We start from the raw sequence: 19,310 nt of genomic DNA on the forward strand, positions 1-19,310 counted from the left end.
CTCATGTTGAGATAGTCATGATGAGTGTCAACACAGCAATACATTTGAGAAAAACCCAGAGAAGAAAGACTGGAAGGGAAGAAGTATGCAGCACCTACCTCCTTGTGCAGCACATGGGTACATGCCATGGGATGCAGCTCACTGGGCTGGACAAGCTTCTGGCACATCAGACACAGCTTACAAGTGGCCGGAGCCTGCAGGACAGAGGGATGGCCAAAGAGTAAGGAACCTCTGGGTCTCTTGGCCTCTTATGTCCATGATTCCATTTACTATTTCCATGTAGCAAAAAAGATTTTACAGCAGAAGAAAGAAATGTTCAAATACATTTATTCTTGAAGTACTTGCATTTTCTCAGTTGGAGCTGCAAACAAGTCAGCTGAGGAGAGGGTGGTTTTTTCCCTGCACTCCACCTGTAAACCTGTTTCTTCCCCCATTACCACCACACCTACCCCCACCCCCCCGACACACACACAGCCCACCCCCGCTTCTCCACATCCCAGTTTTCAAAGGAAAAGAGACTTACATGGGAAGACCTTCCAGGATATGACACTTGAGCAGAAGGCAGGAACATTGGGGTACTGATTTGGGTCAGTGGAGCAGGGAATAGGGCTCGGATCCGACCAAGTGGCTGTGGGCAGAAACATTGTCAAGAGTAAGGAGAGAGAGTCTGTGTGACAGAGCAGGTTAAACAAAAGAATAATTTCTTTCCCAGGCCAACAAAGAAGAGAGCAGGCTAGATGCCCCTGGCCACAGTGCTGTTCGCCACCTGCAATTCTACTCTCTGCCCTTTCCCCAGCAGCTCAGCAGGTCTCAGTTCTCCCCCAGGTAGCCCTTCTCACCTGAGTACTGGCTGCCACCCGCTCATGTTCAGCCAGTCGGGCAGCTACCAACTGGATCAGTTCCTCCATGGTCAGGCCTGCCATGGTGGTCCGTGCTGTCTTGATTTGCTGAAGAATGTTAGTCATCTGGGCCCTAAGAAACCACATGTTAAGGGAGAGAGATTCTATGCTGTACTTGAGGAAAATCTCCAAGAAATCTCCCCTATTTTGACCTACAAACATTTCTCTGACACATTTTTTTAAATTAGTCCTGAAAGATACTTACTTATTGCATTGTGGGAAGCGAGTCAGTAGCTTCTCCAGGATCTTCTCCAGTTTGTCTACTGGTTGGGGCCGGGGAGTCTCAGTAGAAGCCTTAACACCACCCAAGCCTGGGGGAGGTGGGATGGAGGCAGCAGGGGGCATGTGTGGACCGTGGGGGCCAACGAGGGAACCCAAGCCGGGGCTGTTTCTCCCATGGGAGCCAGGAAGGGGCGGGGAAGGCTGGCTGGGCTGGGAAAGGGCAGGGTTTAGGATTGGGAAAGACAAGGAGCGGGGATCTGCGCTGGGCATAACCATGGGCACTGTGACCTGCCCAATGGAGAAGGGCATCCGAGGAGGCAGAGAGGGATTCGGCTGAAACACTTGAAGCATGAAGTCTGTCTGTAGGGCAGCAGAGGTGGAGGACAAAAGAAGAAGAAAATAAAAGTTTGGGAATCTGGGGCAGAAACCAGTGAGCAATTCTTATGCCAATTAATTCCAATAATAATAATTACCAATAATAAGGTTATAATAATACCAGTAATAAAAACAATCTCTTCATAAAAGGAACAAGTAGAAGATGCTGGCTGCGTGACCAGCACAGAAAGGTACACTTCCCCATGCCAGTCCTCTCACCTCTGATGGAGGGGGAGGCAAAGTGGGAGTAGGGATTTGAGGAAGGCTGCTCAGCTTGGCTCCATTCCTCACCAACTGGATGTGATTATTAAATTGGTCCTAGAAAAGAGAGAAAGGAACAAATTATCCTTTCTGCTGAGCTGAGTAAAACTTTCAAGAAAGAGAGCACCATTGAGGACCGAGAGAGCAAAGGCAGGGGTAGAGCAGGCCCTAGGTAAGGATAGGCAAGGTCCCTCCTGGGCACCAGAAAGTTTAAGCACAGATTAAATGCTGACTCAAAGACCACCCAAGACAACACTTACCCGAACATTCTTTTTCATCATCCGAACTCCATTCAGCCTTGTCTCCCACTCCTGTTTGGAACGAACTGTCTCTAGTGTTGGGGGGGTTGACCTTTCAAGAAACCAACAGGAATTCACAGGATTACAAAAAGGTCAGCTTCTGAGTCTTCAAAATGTTAGATAGTGGCTGGCCAGCAAGCCCAATGACAAGAGGCTGGACTGGGTGCAGGAGGACAGGGTTCATGTGCTTCACTCTAACTGGCTTTTTTTTTCTTTTAAGATTTTATTTATTCATTCATGAGAGACACAGAAAGAAGCAGAGACATAGGCAGAGGGAGAAGCAGGCTCCCCATGGGGAGCCAGTGTGGGACTCGATCCCGGAACCCCGGGATCACGAACCAAGCAAAAGGCAGATGCTCAACCACTGAGCCACCCAGGTGCCCCTAAATCCGGCATCTTTTAAGCCAATTATTAGAGAAAGAGGACTGACCACAGAGTGAAGGTTTTTGTCTACCTAGAAATGCCATAGGGGTCCTCTAGATTCCATGGCAAAAAGAAGAGAAATGCCTCTAGGAGAAACAAATCTCTAAACATATTTGTTATGCTTTGACACCCTAAGAGAGGCTTTTATCCAGTTGGAACCAATGTAATAAAAAATACAAAACTGTAAAACTTGGGAAGAGAAGTCACTAAACAACGGCTACTGCACAGACAGAGGTGGCCCCGAAATTCCTGTGAAGTCATAATAAGTGCCAGACTAGCTGGCCTTGGGTTTCAAAAAACCAAACCAAACAAAACCACAGAAAAAAACAAAACTGCAGGACCACTGAAGCTCTAGAATAAGAAGGCACTTACTTGAGGTAAGTAAGGTGCAGTTCTGCCTCTTTTTCTGCTTCTTCTAGTTTCAATACCAGCAACTCCTTCCGACTCTCTAGTGATAAGATCTAAGGAAACCATACATTGTATTAATTTTATATATATGAAGCTCCCCCTAGCTAGTTAAGACAAATGCGTAGTGGCTGTATGGTATAATACTCATGTGGCTTAGCGGTTTAATACTATCCCGAAAGATGATACTCTCTGGAAGCCCCAAATCAAGGCTGTCCACACAGAACTCTTCTCACCTCTGCCTTCCAGGCCCGTTCTGTCTCTTCCATAATGTTCCGATTTATTTCACCATCCTGATTCTTGAGTCTATCCAGTTCCATTTCCCACACTTCTCTGTAAGGTCAGAAACCAAGAACAAGGGTGAGGAGAAAAAGACAAGATCGCTAAGGGACAGCAAGGCTAAAGTAAAACATGAAACTTATCTGGCAGGTATGTTACAGGAAGTCTGATTCTAAGTAATATAGATCTAGACGAAGCACGTTTAAAGTGGTCTGTAACTGCATAAAAGCCTTATACTAGAAAGTAAAAATGTTCACATCTCCACTTGCTAAAATAAGGTTGCCCAGAGCAGGAAAAAGTGTACTTAGGACAAAAACCCCTTGAAGGCAGAATGTTCTATGTTCAGGAAGGGCTTGATAGCATTTCTTTTGTTTCCCCATCTATCTTTTAGTATGGGTATGAAGAATGCAGGAGCAAAAACAGAGATCCACTTAATACTCAGGTCTAATGCAGCAGGCTCTGAGTCACTACCCAGTACATAGACACTGGCTTACTGATTTTCATGTTTTCTCAGCCATAGTAAACATTTTTCAGAAGAAAAAAATGCTCTCTTCACACCTCAGGACTTCACCTTTTCATCAGTGTCCTTCCTCCCTTCTCACCTCCCAGCCCCACCCCCACAATGTAACATACATTCAGGGTCAGGGTGACCAACCCTCTGGCGAGCCTGTTCCCAAGGGTTCTGCAGAATGGGGGAGAGTCAAGCACCCTACTCAGGGCTAGAGGAACAGAGCCAGTAGGAGGAGCTCCTTACATGGCATTGGACTGTACTTGAGTTTTATGACTAGAAAGCAAAGGATTACCTAGATCAGTGGAAAGAATATGGGAATGTTGAAATGTTTTCATTGTATTTTAAAAAGTTGAAAAGAAGAAAAGGTTGGGAAGAGTTACATCTTAAGAAAAATGTTCCCACTTTTCTTCAGCAAAATAAACTACTTTAGTCCTCTTCTGTTTTTCAGTAGCCTTACATATATGAAAGGGGGCAATCCACTTAGTAAGCATCTGAGGTGCCTTCTTACATCTGACCCAGTCCTTCATATATTCCTGCTCCTTCTTTCATAGATAAAGTAACACACACGTTCATTCACTGATTCACTACCATTAGTCTGCCCCTCTACTGACAAGGTCTATTCATATACTAGAAATGACCAGGAATGCCTGGGTGGCTCAATTGGTTAAGCGTCTGCCTTCAGCTCAGGTATGATCTCAGGGTCCTGGAATCGGGCACTGCATCACACTCCCTGCTCAGCAGGAGGCCTGCTTCGCCCTCACCTTCTGCCCCTGCTCCTGCTTGTGTGCTCTCTGTCAAATAAATAAAGTCTTAAAAAAAAAAAAAAAGAACAGGTGGGGATTTTCTTCCTTAATCTTACGTGTTGTCCTTTCCAAACTAACCTCCTCCCCAAAGAATTCTCTAATAATTCTTTTGATCAAGTTTATAAGTAACTGTGTTTTCCTGCTACACCACATATTCCTCAAGTTAAAAACCACATGAGGAATCAGAATTCTCTTACCATAAGAATATGTGATACGTGCCATGGAGTCAATCAGTGATCCATTTAGCTTACTAGTTAGTTACTCCTTGGCAATGAGCTAATTGTAGAAAAACATGACAGCTGCCTTCTGTGATTGACGTTATTCTTGAAGATTATAGCTGGTCACTGAGTATCTCTAATTTTAATTAAAAACATTTGTCAGGGGCAGCCCGGGTGGCTCAGCGGTTTAGTGCCGCCTTCAGTCCAGGGCGTGATCCTGGAGACCCGGGATCAAGTCCCACATCGGGCTCCCTGCATGGAGCCTGCTTCTCCCTCTGCCTGTGTCTCTGCCTCTCTCTCTCTGTGTGCACTTCATGAATAAATAAATAAAATATTTTTAAAAATTGTCAACTATAGATATACGTTTCTGTAAGAAAAATCCTTTTACCATGCCCATGGGGCCATTCCACATATTCACACACAAAACTCTCCTTTGGGCATTGGCCACATCTACCTCAGGATCCAACATAAAGAACTACTAGCAACCACAACAAAAATAAAGAATTCTTAAACTATCAAAAATAAATGCTCAGCCTTATCATATGTTAACTAGTATGGAAGCTATGCATCAGACCTGCAACCCACTCTAGAAACATAATCAGTCCCGTAGGGTGGATGATCAGAAAAAAATCCTTGGTAGAAGAGAAACCAGTGAGTCTATTTAAATATTCTAAAGGCCTGCTCTAATTTCTTTCAAGTCCCAGACTTCTGTTACTTGGGATAACATGGCTAGTTTAGGGCACTGACAGCTCAAATTAAGTAAATCCTGGCAGACTGTAGAAGTCTGACTTGTAATTCCCAAGTTTTGCATACTTTTCAAAACAAATTTTGTTTTTTGATCATGTAAATCATATAAATTATAAAAAGTTTAGATAATACAAAACAGAAAGAGTCTCGTATAGAGGTTCCAACTCTTCAACTTTATGGCTGTATGACCCTAGACAAATTATTAATCATTCTAGGATTCTTCATCTGAAAAATGAGTAATATCTATATTATGTGACTGATGGGAGAATTTACTGAGAAAACACACAAGAATTTAATACAATACCTAGTACAAGGGAAGGATCCAACAAATGTTATCTTTAAGGTATTTTTAAAATTTAATTTCTCACCATTGGAATACAAAGAATCATTACTATACTTCTTTCCAGTCTTTTAAAATAAATGTTTGTAGGGGTACCTGGATGGCTCAGGCTTAAGTTTAAGCATTCGCCTTCAGCTCAAGTCATGATCCCAGGGTCCTGGGATTGAGCCCCAAGGCGGGCTCCTTGCTCAGTGGGGCACCTGCTTCTCCTTTTCCCTCTGCCCCCTGGCTCATGTTCTCTTTCTCTCTCACTCTTTGTCTCAAATAAATAAAATCCTAATAAATAAACAAGTATTTGTACATCGATGTATGTATATGTCACATATAAATCCATTATGTGAAAAAAAAAATCCATTATGTGCTTTCAAACAGAAACTGTGCTCTTTCTCTTACTTTTCCAACCAAACATAGTTTTCCATAGCATTAAGTATTCTTCAAAAATTTGATTTTTAAATAACCACCCATTGTACATATATACCATTATCTATTTGGATATTAAGTTATTTTCAATTTGATAATTATAACTAATATTATAATATGCATCTGTAAATGTGTATTAACACAGGTTAATGATAAAAGTAATGTATCTAAATTTAAGAGGAAACTACTCACATGGCCTCTGGAGCCAAACTAAGTTCTGAGTTCAAATTCAGACCCTATTACTATCTATGTGACCTCTGGCAAATTACTTATCCTTTCTGTGCCACAATTTCCTAACATAAAAGGAAGATAACAACAGAGTCTACATTTCAGAAAGCTGTTATGCATATTAAATGAGTTAATGTATATAAAACACACAGAACAGTCTCTGGCACATAAGAAGAGCTTAATAAATGTTAGTCCTCTCATTTGGACAGTAGAACATCTTTCTTCAGAGAGACTGAAACATATGTATACAAATTTTCCACCACAAAGTGTGGTGGAATTCAGATGATTTTAATGGACAGAAGTTGACGGTAAGTACTTTGTGAAACACTCGTCAGAGACAGAACTAAAAATTAAGATGTTGGGTCCTCGGCCCAAATACCATCCTTTCAGAACATATTATACTCAAAGCAAGGCAAAAGGAAACAAAGCAGAAACTGTTGAATAAGTTACTATACAGGGGTAGAGGTTATAAAATCCTTTATTCTGAAACTAATACTAATACAAACCTATATAGAATGCATGAGATTGAACATATGCAGAAAACTTTACCCCCAAGGTTGATCTGCAAATTTGTTTATGAAGCTGGAATTCTTCCTTGATTCAATTTAATTCAACAACATCTACCTAGCAGCATGACATGCTAGGCATAAAGATGTCCAGTTCCTGCCCCAAGAAACTCACCATCTGTTAGTTTGCCAAGTAAACAAAGGGAACGAGGAAACTCTGGGCAGAACAGACAGCATGGGCAAAGGCCAAAGAGTAAGAGAGCACTCAGCTGAGGAAGGTCCAGAAAGTTGCAGACAGTGGACACATGAGTCTAACGCTTGGTGGTTTAATTTGGGCTGGAGATACAGATGAGTGTCACAACCATTAAGACAATAGTGGAAGCCCTAAGCATGGAAGAAATAATCTAGAACTGCAGTCTGCAACACAGAGTCTATAGTCTCCAAAACTCTTTGAGGACCTGGGTCATGAAGCAAAAACTAATTTCATACTGACATTCAAATTACTTGCCTTTGTCACTCCCCTCCACTCACGATCTACCATGGATTTTCCTGAGGCTACACGACATGTGAGAGTATTGTCACTGATGGCTAATGGAATATATGCTTCTGTATTCTCATGTTTTCTAGCATGTTCTAAAGCAGTAGCTTTAAGGCATAATTTAAGCTCTCAATTTTTTTCCTTCTCAGTACCACTGTTGTACTTTTCCTAGCTATCTTCTGTTATATTTGCTATTATTGTCTAATAAATAAGCACCGTAAAATTTCCAAATTCTCCAGCATCTTTGTGGAAACAAGTACTTTCTGTTATTTTGCTCTTGCAAGAATTTTTTATTTTAGAAAATTTTCCCTATTTTTAAGTTAAATCTAAAATGTATTACTTTAGAGGTGCCTGGGTGGCTCAGTCGGTTAAGCGTCTGTCTGCCTTCGGCTCAGGTCAGGATTCCAGGGTCCTAGGATAGAGCCCCATGTCAGGCTCCCTGCTGAGTAGGGAGTCTCCTTCTCCCTCTCTCCTTGCTCATGCTCTATCTCTCCGTCTCTCAAATAAATATTTTTTAAAAAATGTATTACTTTAGAATTTAACATGTTTTTCTGAAATAAAAGAAAATTTATTTGTATTTTACTCTTACATTGAAAAATGAATCATTCGCTCAAAAAAGGGAGATTAGAAGACTTACTTTCTCAACCCATAGCTGCAATGTATACATCTACAAGATCCTAAAAAAAGATGCAGTGGCCTACAGTTTTCTGACTCATGGAAAGAATCTACTCCAAAGAAACTAGGCAAAATTATATTAAGAAACCAAAGTATAACAAAAGCCATCTTTCCCTTAACTTTATAGATGTTCATAATTTACTTTACTGTATCTTAAGCCACAGAACATTTTCTAATTATATTATGCCAGTTTAGTTATAGTGACATTTTGAGATCGTTCAGAATTTAAAGAAAAAGGAACTATTTTAAATGCAGATGTGATGAAGTCTTTAAAATTGATAAAAATCATTAAAGCCTTTCAAACCAGAAATGAAAAAGCCACTGAAGCATCTTACCCAGGGAAATTACTGTACTGCATTCACTGCAGAAGCACAACCTTGTCCAGCTGACATTGCTACATGCCTGCTGGATGAAAAGTCAGTAAAATATATCATGGCAATGTCACTTTTTAATGATACAGTAACTCATCAAATTAAAGATTTTGCTACAAATTTGAAGATTTAGTTAAGATCTCATCTGCAGAATTATAATTTTACTTTACAAACAGACAAATCTGCATCTGCAGTTAGACTTGCTATTTTGTTTTTTTCATCTAGTACTGGCATCAACTAGGCATCAGAGATAATGTTGTCTGTCAATTCCCGGCAACAAACACAAATGATGCTGCCATGATCTAAGTTGAATGACCTTTTATTGTCATAGTTTAAGCTTTACTTAAGGTATCATGATGAAGCTATATAAAATAATAATTTGATACATTTAAAAAATATTCTGTTTGATAAAACACTACATGCCAAAGTATATATATGGTTGTCTCATGGAAAAGCATTTGTAAGACCATTTGAGTTGAACTAGCCTCTTTTTTCATGCAACACCATTTTTACTTAAGAGAACAACTGAGAGACAAGCTATAATTATTTGAACTTGAGTCTCATTTGGCAGACACGTCCTTGAAAATGAATGAAGTACTCTTGCTATTATAAAGAAAACAACTGACAGTATTTATCACCAACAACCAATTCTGAGTTTTCAGGCAAAAATTAGAATTCTGGAACATCTGTAACAGCCACTGGGAGCTTGAAGGATCTCCTCTACTCAAAGACTGTTCTGATGAGATCAAATGATATAAACAAATAAGATTCCTTAAATGCTATACAATAAAACAAGTCAACACTTAGAAGGTCTGAGTAACTCTAAAGGCATATTTTCCAAATTATTAAAGCATCGTGTTACCAAATCCACTGTGAAACCCACTTGGAACTGCAGAGTTGGCATAAAGATGATTCTAAGCTGAAGACATTTGAGGTTCAACAGATGCAGAAAAAGCCTTCTGGGAGCTTCCCTTATCTGCCCCAAAAGCAGCAACTTCTGGGAAATAAGGATGTCATAAATTCCTCTTCAGAGCAGATCTACTCCCAGGAGAGAGAATGTGAATAAAAACTACCCTAAATCCCTTCTCCAGGGAGTTTTCTGGTCCTGAAGGAGATAGAAAAACCACTCTTACCTGTATAGACAAATATTATCACAAACTTTTAATCTGTTTGTTTTCCTGAAAAGCCATTTATCTTTCCAAAGGTCCCGTAAGTGCCCTTTCTCTGCACCCTCCTCTGAAGTCATTTGTTTTTCCATAAGTGCCTTTCTCCTTGTTCCCCTTCACCTGTTAAGATGGCAGATAATCCCCAAATTCCAGCTATCCTTCTGAGTCACTTAACCTCACCCAGTCACATTATAGGGGCCAGGACAGCTGTGGAATTGACTTAGGAATGCAAGTTTCCAAAAACACCCATGTAGTTAAAGCTGGGAAGAAAGCAGATATAAATAGAATCAAATTTATTTTTTTATATTCATTAATAAATGCTGTTGTGCCTGGAAATGATCGATCACATAACATGTCAGGGGGTTGTTTTGTTTTGCTCTTTGTCATCTATTGTGTTATTTATATTTCCAAAAAGTTATTAAATAAATACCATTTTTATTTTTAAAAAAGCCCCAAATTCCAACTACCCTTTTGAGTTACTCATCATTGAACTCTCCCACATGTATACAAGTCATACATGTAAACTGTTTCCTTACTCCTGTTAATCTCTCTTTTGTCAGTTTGACTGCAGGCCTCAGACATAAAACCCAACAGGGTAAAGGGAAAAGTTTGTCCTCCCCAACACAACACAGTTAAAAGTTCCATTCAAAGTGTATTTAAGCCAACGGATTCAACTAACCTTTAAGAAACTATCGCCAGTCCAATTTTGGGGTTATTATCAAAAAAGAATATCCACAATTATCTAAAAAATGTCCATTAAGGGGAGCCTGGGTAGCTCAGTTGGTTAAGTGTCTGACTTTAGTTCAGGTCATGATCTTGGGGTCCAGGGATCAAGCCCCACATTGGATTCCCAGCTAAGCAGGGAGTCTCCCTCTCCCTCAGTCCTTCTCCCCGCTCATGTGCAATCTCTCTCTCAAATAAATAAAATCTTTTAAAAATTGTTTAAGAAAATATTTAAAAGCTATTAAAATATTCCTCACTTTTTCAACTACCTATCTGTTATGAACAGATTTTCTTCACATACTTCAATCAAAACAACATACTGCAATGGATTATATGTATAAGTAGTTAGGAGAATTAAGCTTCTTCACTAAAAAGAAACAAAAAGGTAAACAATGTCATTCTTCTAATTGAATTGATTTTTGCTCTGGGCTGGGCGATTATTTCTTGGGACACAAAAATGCATGAGCCACAAAAGAAAAAACTGGTATACTGGAAAACTGGACTTCACCAAAACCTGAAGTTTTGCATTTCGAAAGACACTGTTACAAAACACAAAAGCAAGTCCCAGACTGGGAGAAAATACCTGCAAAAACACATATCTGATCAAAGGACTTGTATCAAGAACACTCAAAAGAAAACAACATTCTTTTTGTAAACAAGATATTTCACCAGGAAAGAATAACAAATGAGAGATAAGGACACGAAAAGATACACAATGTCAATACTCATTAAGGAAACGCAAACTAAAACAACAATGAGGTACTATTAAATGCTTCTTAAAATGCCTAAAACTATGAAGACTTATAAAACCAAGTATTGGTGATGATACGGAGTAACTAGGTGGTTTATACACTTGCTGGTAGGAATGCAAAATAGTAAAGAACCTTGGAAAAGAGTTTGGCAGTTCCTTGTAAGGTTAAGTAATTCCTTTTAATGGCCCAGCAATTCCACTCCTAAGCATTTACCCAAGAGAAAAGAAAACATGTACATAGAAACACGTGAGCAGCTTTATTTATCATAGACCAAAAAAAAAAAAAAAAAAAAGGGAAAAACAACCCAATTGTCCATCAACTGGTTAATACATAAACGAGTTTGGTATAATTTTATAATGTTATCTACTCAGCAATAAAAAGGAATAAACTACTGATACATTCAACAACATACATGAATCACAAAAGCTTTATCTTAAAGCAAGCAGCAGACACAAAAGGCCATATATATTGTATGATTCTTTTACATGAAGTTCTAGAAAATACAAAACTATAGTGTGAGAAAGTAGATCAGTGGTTGTCAGTGGCTCAGGATAGAGGAGGCAATGGATTCCAAAGAATCATGAAGGAACTTTTTGGGGTAGTGGAAATATTTTTATATCATGATTCTTGAGGGGGGTTCCATGACTGTCTACATCACTTAAAATGGGTGAATCGTATCATATATAAAATATACTTCCATAAATTGCAGTTAAAAAGAAAAGAATTTGCAGCCACTACCACCTATTCCCCTTCCTATAGTCACCGTTTCTGTATCTCAGACATCTCATTGTCATTACACCTCCTCTCTCTGTGAGAGTCAACAAATATTGTCAATCCTACCTCAGAATATAGGCCCGCCTTCAGTTCCTTTGTCAATTAAATCAGGCCTTCATTTTTTTTTTTTTTTTTTTTTTTTATGAAACTGTCTTCCTGACACCAGTTTATCTGTACATTAGCCCATCTAACCTAATGTAGCCGGAATTATCCTACAAATTAAATCTGAAGAGGTTCCACTTCTAGTAAGGATAGAGTTGCTAACAGACCAACATCTTATAGGCCAAAAACTCTAAATTTTAAACAAAATGTTAAAAAGCACCTATCTGAAGGCATTAGAAAGCAAACAAGAACCAGGCATAAACTGGAGAAGTTTTGACAACTGGAAGAAGTGAGTATCACTGTTGTTTCCTGTTTTTTACAGTTATTTGTCTAAGGGCAAACCCTGGCCAGCTCTGTGCTGATGGCTAAAACCACAGATGGAAACCCTGCAGCCTTCCCAGCTCAAGAACTAAAGGGCAAATTGGGAGCTACCATAATAACTAGAAAATGAGTAGGAAATCCTTTTTTTTTTTTTTCCTTTTTTTAAAATTTTTATTTATTTATGATAGGCACACAGTGAGAGAGAGAGGCAGAGACATAGGCAGAGGGAGAAGCAGGCTCCATGCACCGGGAGCCCGACGTGGGATTCGATCCCGGGTCTCCAGGATCGCGCCCTGGGCCAAAGGCAGGCGCCAAACCACTGCGCCACCCAGGGATCCCATGAGTAGGAAATCCTAAAAAGAAGAGTCACAGATGAGGAGCCCCATATTCTAAATATAAACCTCCCCAAATCTCTGGATGATCCCTGAACCACACATAAACAGAAAAGATTCTAAGCAATCCAGTTACAGCTAAACAAACTTAAAAGACACCACAGCTGCTGGCCATAAAACAAGGCTATGATGTTTAAGCCCAATACGATAAAATTTTTTTAAAGATTTTATTTTACTTATTCATGAGAGACAGAGAGAGAGAGGCAGAGACACAGGCAGAGGGAGAAGCAGGCTCTATGCACGGAGCCCGATGTGGGACTCAATCCCGGGACTTGCCATGAGCTGAAGGCAGACACTTAGCCACTGAGTCACCCAGGCACCCCCGACAAATATATTTTTAAAAAAATCAAGATAAGAAGCTTTTGCACAGCAAAGGATAGAGTCAAGAAAACTAAAAGACAACCTACAGAATGGGAGAAGATATTTGCAAATGACATATCAGATAAAGGGCTAGTTTCCAAGATCTATAAAGAACTTATTAAACTCAACACCAAAGCAACAAACAATCCAATCATGAAATGGGCAAAAGACATGAAGAGAAATCTCACAGAGGAAGACAAAGACATGGCCAACATGCACATGAGAAAATGCTCTGCATCACTTGCCATCAGGAAAATACAAATCAAAACCACAATGAGATACCACCTCACACCAGGGAGAATGGGGAAAATTAACAAGGCAGGAAACCACAAATGTTGGAGAGGATGCAGAGAAAAGGGAACCCTCTTACACTGTTGGTGGGAATGTGAACTGGTGCAGCAAGTCTGGAAAACTGTGTGGAGGTTCCTCAAAGAGTTAAAAATAGACCTGCCCTACGACCCAGCAATTGCACTGTTGGGGATTTACCCCAAAGATACAGATGCAATGAAACGCCGGGACACCTGCACCCCGATGTTTATAGCAGCAATGGCCACAATAGTTAAACTGTGGAAGGAGCCTCGGTGTCCATCGAAAGATGAGTGGATAAAGAAGATGTGGTTTATGTATACAATGGAATATTACTCAGCCATTAGAAATGACAAATATCCACCATTTGCTTCAACGTAGATGGAACTGGAGGGTATTATGCTGAGTGAAGTAAGTCAATCGGAGAACGACAAACAGTGTATGTTCTCATTCATTTGGGGAATATAAATAATAGTGAAAGGGAATAGAAGGGAAGGGAGAAGAATTGTGTGGGAAATATCAGAAAGGGAGACAGAACATAAAGACTCCTAACTCTGGGAAACGAACTAGGGGTGGTAGAAGGGGAGGAGGATGGGGGGCGGGGAGTGAATGGGTGATGGGCACTGGGGGTTATTCTGTATGTTGGTAAATTGAACACCAATAAAAAATAAATTTAAAATAATAATAATAATAAATAAAAATTAAAAATCAAGATTTTTTTGAGAACTAGAACAAAATCCAGAGTCTCTACAAGGTATTATTTACGATAGTCAGCACTCAACCATAAATCACCAAAATACAAAGAAACAGGAAACATGACCCAATGTCGAGAGCAGTGTTTGGCAAACTATGCTTGTGGGTCAAATTTAGGCTGCCACATATTTTTGTAAGTAAAGATTTTTGGGGAACACAGTTATGCTCATTTTACGTATAGTTCATGGCCGCTTTCATGCTATAACAAGAGTTGAGTAGTTGTGAAAGAGACTATATAGTTTGCAAAGCCTGAACATTTACTAATATGGCAATCAATTTCTTCCCTCTACCCTGAGCCACTGACAATCATTGATCTGCTTTCTCTCACTATAGGTCTGTCTGTCCTAGAACTTCATGTAAATAGACAATGTGTACCTTTTATGCTGGTTTCTTATTTAGAATAATTCTCCTGATTCCAATGCCTGGTCAATAAAAAAAAAGAAACTCCATGAACAAGAACTTCAAGGTCACCAAGATGCCGGAATTAGCAGGCAAGGATTTTAAAGTATCTAATTTACACAAAGGACATAAAAAATATGTTCTCAAGGAGTGCAAAAATAGGAATTTTCAGCAGGGAAACTATAAAAAAGAAACAAATTCAAGTGACAGATCTGAAAAATACAATACTAGAAATATGAAATTCATTGCATGACAAATATGAAATTTGTTGCATGGGCTTAACAACAGAGCAGAAATGATACAAGAGGGAATAACTGAACTTGAAGACACATCAATAGAAGTTACCTAGTATGAGGAATAGTGTGAAAAAGATAGTAAAGAAATGAACAAAACCCCCATGAGCTACAGAACAATATCAATGGGTCTAACATATGCAAAAGCAGAGTCCCAGAAAGAAAGGAATAAGACAAAAAATATGTACAAATTGTCAGAAAATTTCACAAAATTTGATGAAAGAAATTTTATAGAGATTATAAAGCTCAGAAACTGAAAAGCTATAGAGATGAAAAAGCTCAGAGAATCCCAAAGAGAAAAAATAAGAATATCACACCTGGGCAGATCAAAGTCACATTGCTGAAAAACTAAAGATAAAAAATCTTGGGGACACCTGGGTGGCTCAGCGGTTAAGCATCTGCCTTCGGCTCAGGGCATGATCCTGGAGTCCTGGGATCCAGTCCCACATTAGGCTCCCTGCATGGAGGCTGCTTTTCCCTCTGCCTATGTCTCTGCCTTTCTCTCTGTGTCTCTAATGAATAAATAAATAAAATCTTAAAAAAAGAAAATCTTGCAAGAAGCTATAGGAAAAAATGACACAATACATAGGTGAAAATAACAATATGAATAGTCACTAACTTCTCACTAGGAAGAACAGGAGCCAGTTTATTTATTTATTTTTAATTTTTTATTTATTTATGATAGTCACATAGAGAGAGAGAGAGAGGCAGAGACATAGGCAGAGGGAGAAGCAGGCTCCATGCACCGGGAGCCCGACGTGGGATTCGATCCCGGGTCTCCAGGATCGCACCCTGGGCCAAAGGCAGGCGCCAAACCGCTGCAAGAAGCCAGTTTATATTAGAACAACTGTACAGAGATATTCACACAATGGACTACAACTCTGCATTAAAAAGGAATGAATGCCTATATCTATTAAAAAATCAATAATTAATAACCTTCCAAAATAAAAAGCACCAGGCTCAGAGGATTCACTGGTAAATACTACCAAACATTAAAGAAAAAACTGGATCAGGGCACCTGGCTGGTTCAGTTGGTGGAGCATGTGACTCTTGATTTCAGGGTTATGAGTTTGAGCCTCACATTGGGATTGGAGATTACTTAAAAAAAAAAAAAAAACCCAACCCAGGGGCACTTAGGTGGCTCAGCTGGTTAAGCGTCTTCACTCAGGTCATGATCCCAGGGTCCTGGCATCAAGCCCTGTGTTGGGCTCCCTACACTGTGGGGAGCCTGCTTTTTTCCTCTCCCTCTGCCTGCCACTCCCCTGGCTTGTGATCTCTCTCTGTCAAATAAATAAATGAAATCTTAAAAAAAAAAAAACTAAAAAACTAAAAAACAGGAAAAAAAAATATACTAATTCTCTAAATCTCCTTCAAAAGAAAGAAGCAGACTATTTCCTAGCTCATTCTATCAGGCCAACATGATCCTAATACCAAAACCAGACAGACATTAGAAGAAGAGAAAACCACACACCAATATCTCTCATGAACATAAGATCCAAAAATCCACAACAAAATATTAGCAAATCAAATCTAAAAAAATATAAAAAGAATTTAAATCATGACCAAGTGGAATTTATCCTAGGGATGCAAGCTAGTTCAATATTCAAATATCAATTAATATAATCTGACACATCAGAACACTAAAAAAGAAAAATCACAGATTCTATCAAAAAAAAAAAGCATTTGACAAAATCCAACATTCATGATAAAAAACTCTCAGTAAACTAGAAATAGAGGGGAATCTTCTCAACTTGATAAAGACTATCTGCAAAAAGCTGACAGCTAATATACTTAATGGTGAGAAACCTGAAACTTTCCCATTAAGACCAGGTATAAAACAAAATGTCCATCTCACCACTCATCAATATCATACTGGAAGAATTCAATAAGGTAAGAAAAGGATATTATTAAAAAAGAGAAAGAAAAGGATATTAAAGGCATATAGGTTGGAAAACAAAAATATCTTTGCAAATGGCATGATTATCTATATTCCTTGAACAAATAAGAGATTAAAGTAAGGTTGAAGGATACAAGATTAATATAAAAAAGTCAATTGCATTTCTCTATACTATCAATGAACAACTAGAATTTTACATTAAAGACAGAATCATTTACATTAGCACCTCCTCAAAATGAAATACTTAGGAATTTTTAAAATGTCTAAGATTTATATGAGGTAAACTATAAAACTGATGAATAAAATAAAAAAAGAACTAAATAAATGGAGAGATATTCCATGTTCAGGGATAGGAAAACTCAGTATTATCAAGATGTCCATTCTTCTCAACTTGATCTAGAAATTCAATGCAATCCCAATCCAAATCTCAGCAAGTTATTTTATGGATGTCAACAAAGTGATTCTAAAGTTTATATGGAAGGCAAAAGAACCAGATTAACCATCACAACACTAAAAGGAAAAAACCATATTGGAGGACTGATGATACCAGATTTTAAGACTTTCTATAGGGACACCTGGGTGGCTCAGCGGTTGAGCATCTTCCTTTGGCCCAGGGCGTGATCCCAGGATGCTGGAATATGAGTTTCACATCAGGCTCCTTGTGGGGAGCTTGCTTCTCCATCTGCCTCTGTCTCTGCCTCTCTCTCTGTCTCTCATGAATAAATAAAATCTTAAAAAAAAAAAAAGACTTTCTATAAAGCTATACTAATCAAATACAGCGTGGTAATGGCAAAAGAACAGACAAATAGATCAATAAAGAGCCTATTGCAGACCCTCATGAATATAACCAACTAATCCTTGACAAAGGAGTGAAGGGATAAAATGAAGCAAAAAAGTTTCTTCAACAGGGCAGCCCCGGTGGCGCACCAGTTTAGCGCTGCCTGCAGCCCAGGGCATGATCCTGGAGACCCTGGATCGAGTCCCACGTCGGGCTCTCTGCATGGAACCTGCTTCTCCTTCTGCCTGTGTCTCTGCCTCTCTCTCTCTCTCTCTGTGTGTCTCTATGAATAATTAAATAAAATCTTAAAAATAAATAAATAAATAAATAAATAAATAAATAAATAAATAAATAATAAATAAACGTTTCTTCAACAAATGGTGCTAAAAGAATTGGACAACCACATGCAAAAGAAAAATCAATCTAAAAACAGACCTTACACTTTTAATAAAAAGTAACTCAAAAAACCTAGTTAAACCTAGGTATGGTGATTCCTTCTTAGATACAAACCAAAGACACAATTCATGAAAGACATCACTGACAAAGTAGACTTTGTTAGCTTAAGAACTTCTGGGGGCACCTGGGTGGTGCAGCCAGTTGAGCATTGAACTCTTGGTTTTGGTTTTACACATGCTCTATCTCTCTCAAATAAATAAATCTTTTTAAAAATTGAGAACTGCTGTTCTTCAAAAGATAATATCAAAAGAATTAGAAGACAAATCACAGACTGGGAGAAAATATTTATGATAGATACATCTAATAAAAGACTGTTAAATACACAAAGAACCCTTAAAACTCAACAATAAGAAAATAAACAACCTGATTAAAACATGGGCCAATGTCCTTAACAGACACCTCACCAAAGAAAATATACAGATGGCAAATAAGCATATGAAAAAATGCTCCATACCAGTTGTCATCAGAAAAATGCAAATTAAAAGAGCAACGAGATACCACTACACATCTATTAGAATGGCCAAAACTGACACCACCAAATGCTGACAAGAATGTGAGCAACAATAACCCTCATACCTGCTGGTGGGAATGCAAAATGGTGTGGCCACTTTAGAATGCAGTTTGTTGGTATCTTACAAAACTAATCCTACTCTTATCCAGCAACTACACTCTTTGGTATTTACTGAAAGGAGTTGAGGGGCAGCCCGGGTGGCTCCAGCCCAGGGCCTGATCCTAGAGACCTGGGATCGAGTCTCATGTCGGGCTCCCTGCATGGAGCCTACTTCTCCCTCTGCCTGTGTCTCTGCCTCTCTCTCTCTCTCTCTCTCTCTCTCTCTGTCTGTCATGAATAGATACATAAAATCTTTAAAAAAAAAAAGGGGGGGGGAAATCCCTGGGTGGCCCAGCAGTTTAGCACCTGCCTTTGGCCCAGGGCGTGATCCTGGAGTCCCGGGATGGAGTCCCATGTCGGGCTCCTAGCATGGAGCCTGATTCTCCCTCCTCCTGTGTCTCTGCTCTCTCTCTCTCTCTATGTCTATCATAAATAAGTAAATCTTTAAAAAAAAAAAAAAAAGGAGTTGAAAACTTAGGTCTATATAAAAACTACACATGGATGTTTACAGCAGCATGTTTATGTTTATTCATAACTGCCAAAACCTAAAAGCAATCAAGATGTCCACTGGTAGATGAATGGCTAAAAAAAAAAAAAAAAAATCTGTGGTACATCCTGACAATGGAATATTGTTTAGGAGTAAAAATAAATGAGCTATCAAGCCATGAAAAGATATGGAGGAATCTCAAATGCATATTACTAAGTGAA

At 39.0% G+C, this 19,310-nt stretch overlaps 1 protein-coding gene across 5 annotated transcripts in view; it reads right to left on the reverse strand.

Moving 5' to 3' along the window:
* The window catches only part of RNF214 (ring finger protein 214), a 49,553-nt gene that overhangs the window by 1,421 nt on the left and 28,822 nt on the right, over positions 1-19,310 (reverse strand). For all 5 annotated transcript variants that reach the window (XM_041770119.1, XM_041770121.1, XM_041770120.1 and 2 more), the window contains 8 exons: positions 3,121-3,217; positions 2,852-2,940; positions 2,018-2,108; positions 1,716-1,814; positions 1,105-1,481; positions 840-972; positions 524-628; positions 99-194 (listed from right to left, as the gene is read on the reverse strand). In XM_041770119.1, coding sequence (XP_041626053.1) covers positions 99-194; positions 524-628; positions 840-972; positions 1,105-1,481; positions 1,716-1,814; positions 2,018-2,108; positions 2,852-2,940; positions 3,121-3,217 — 1,087 coding nt within the window. The remainder of the gene's footprint in view (positions 1-98; positions 195-523; positions 629-839; positions 973-1,104; positions 1,482-1,715; positions 1,815-2,017; positions 2,109-2,851; positions 2,941-3,120; positions 3,218-19,310) is intronic.

The sequence above is a fragment of the Vulpes lagopus genome, chromosome 10 (assembly GCF_018345385.1).
Source record: "Vulpes lagopus strain Blue_001 chromosome 10, ASM1834538v1, whole genome shotgun sequence".
Classification (NCBI taxonomy): Eukaryota; Metazoa; Chordata; class Mammalia; order Carnivora; family Canidae; genus Vulpes; species Vulpes lagopus.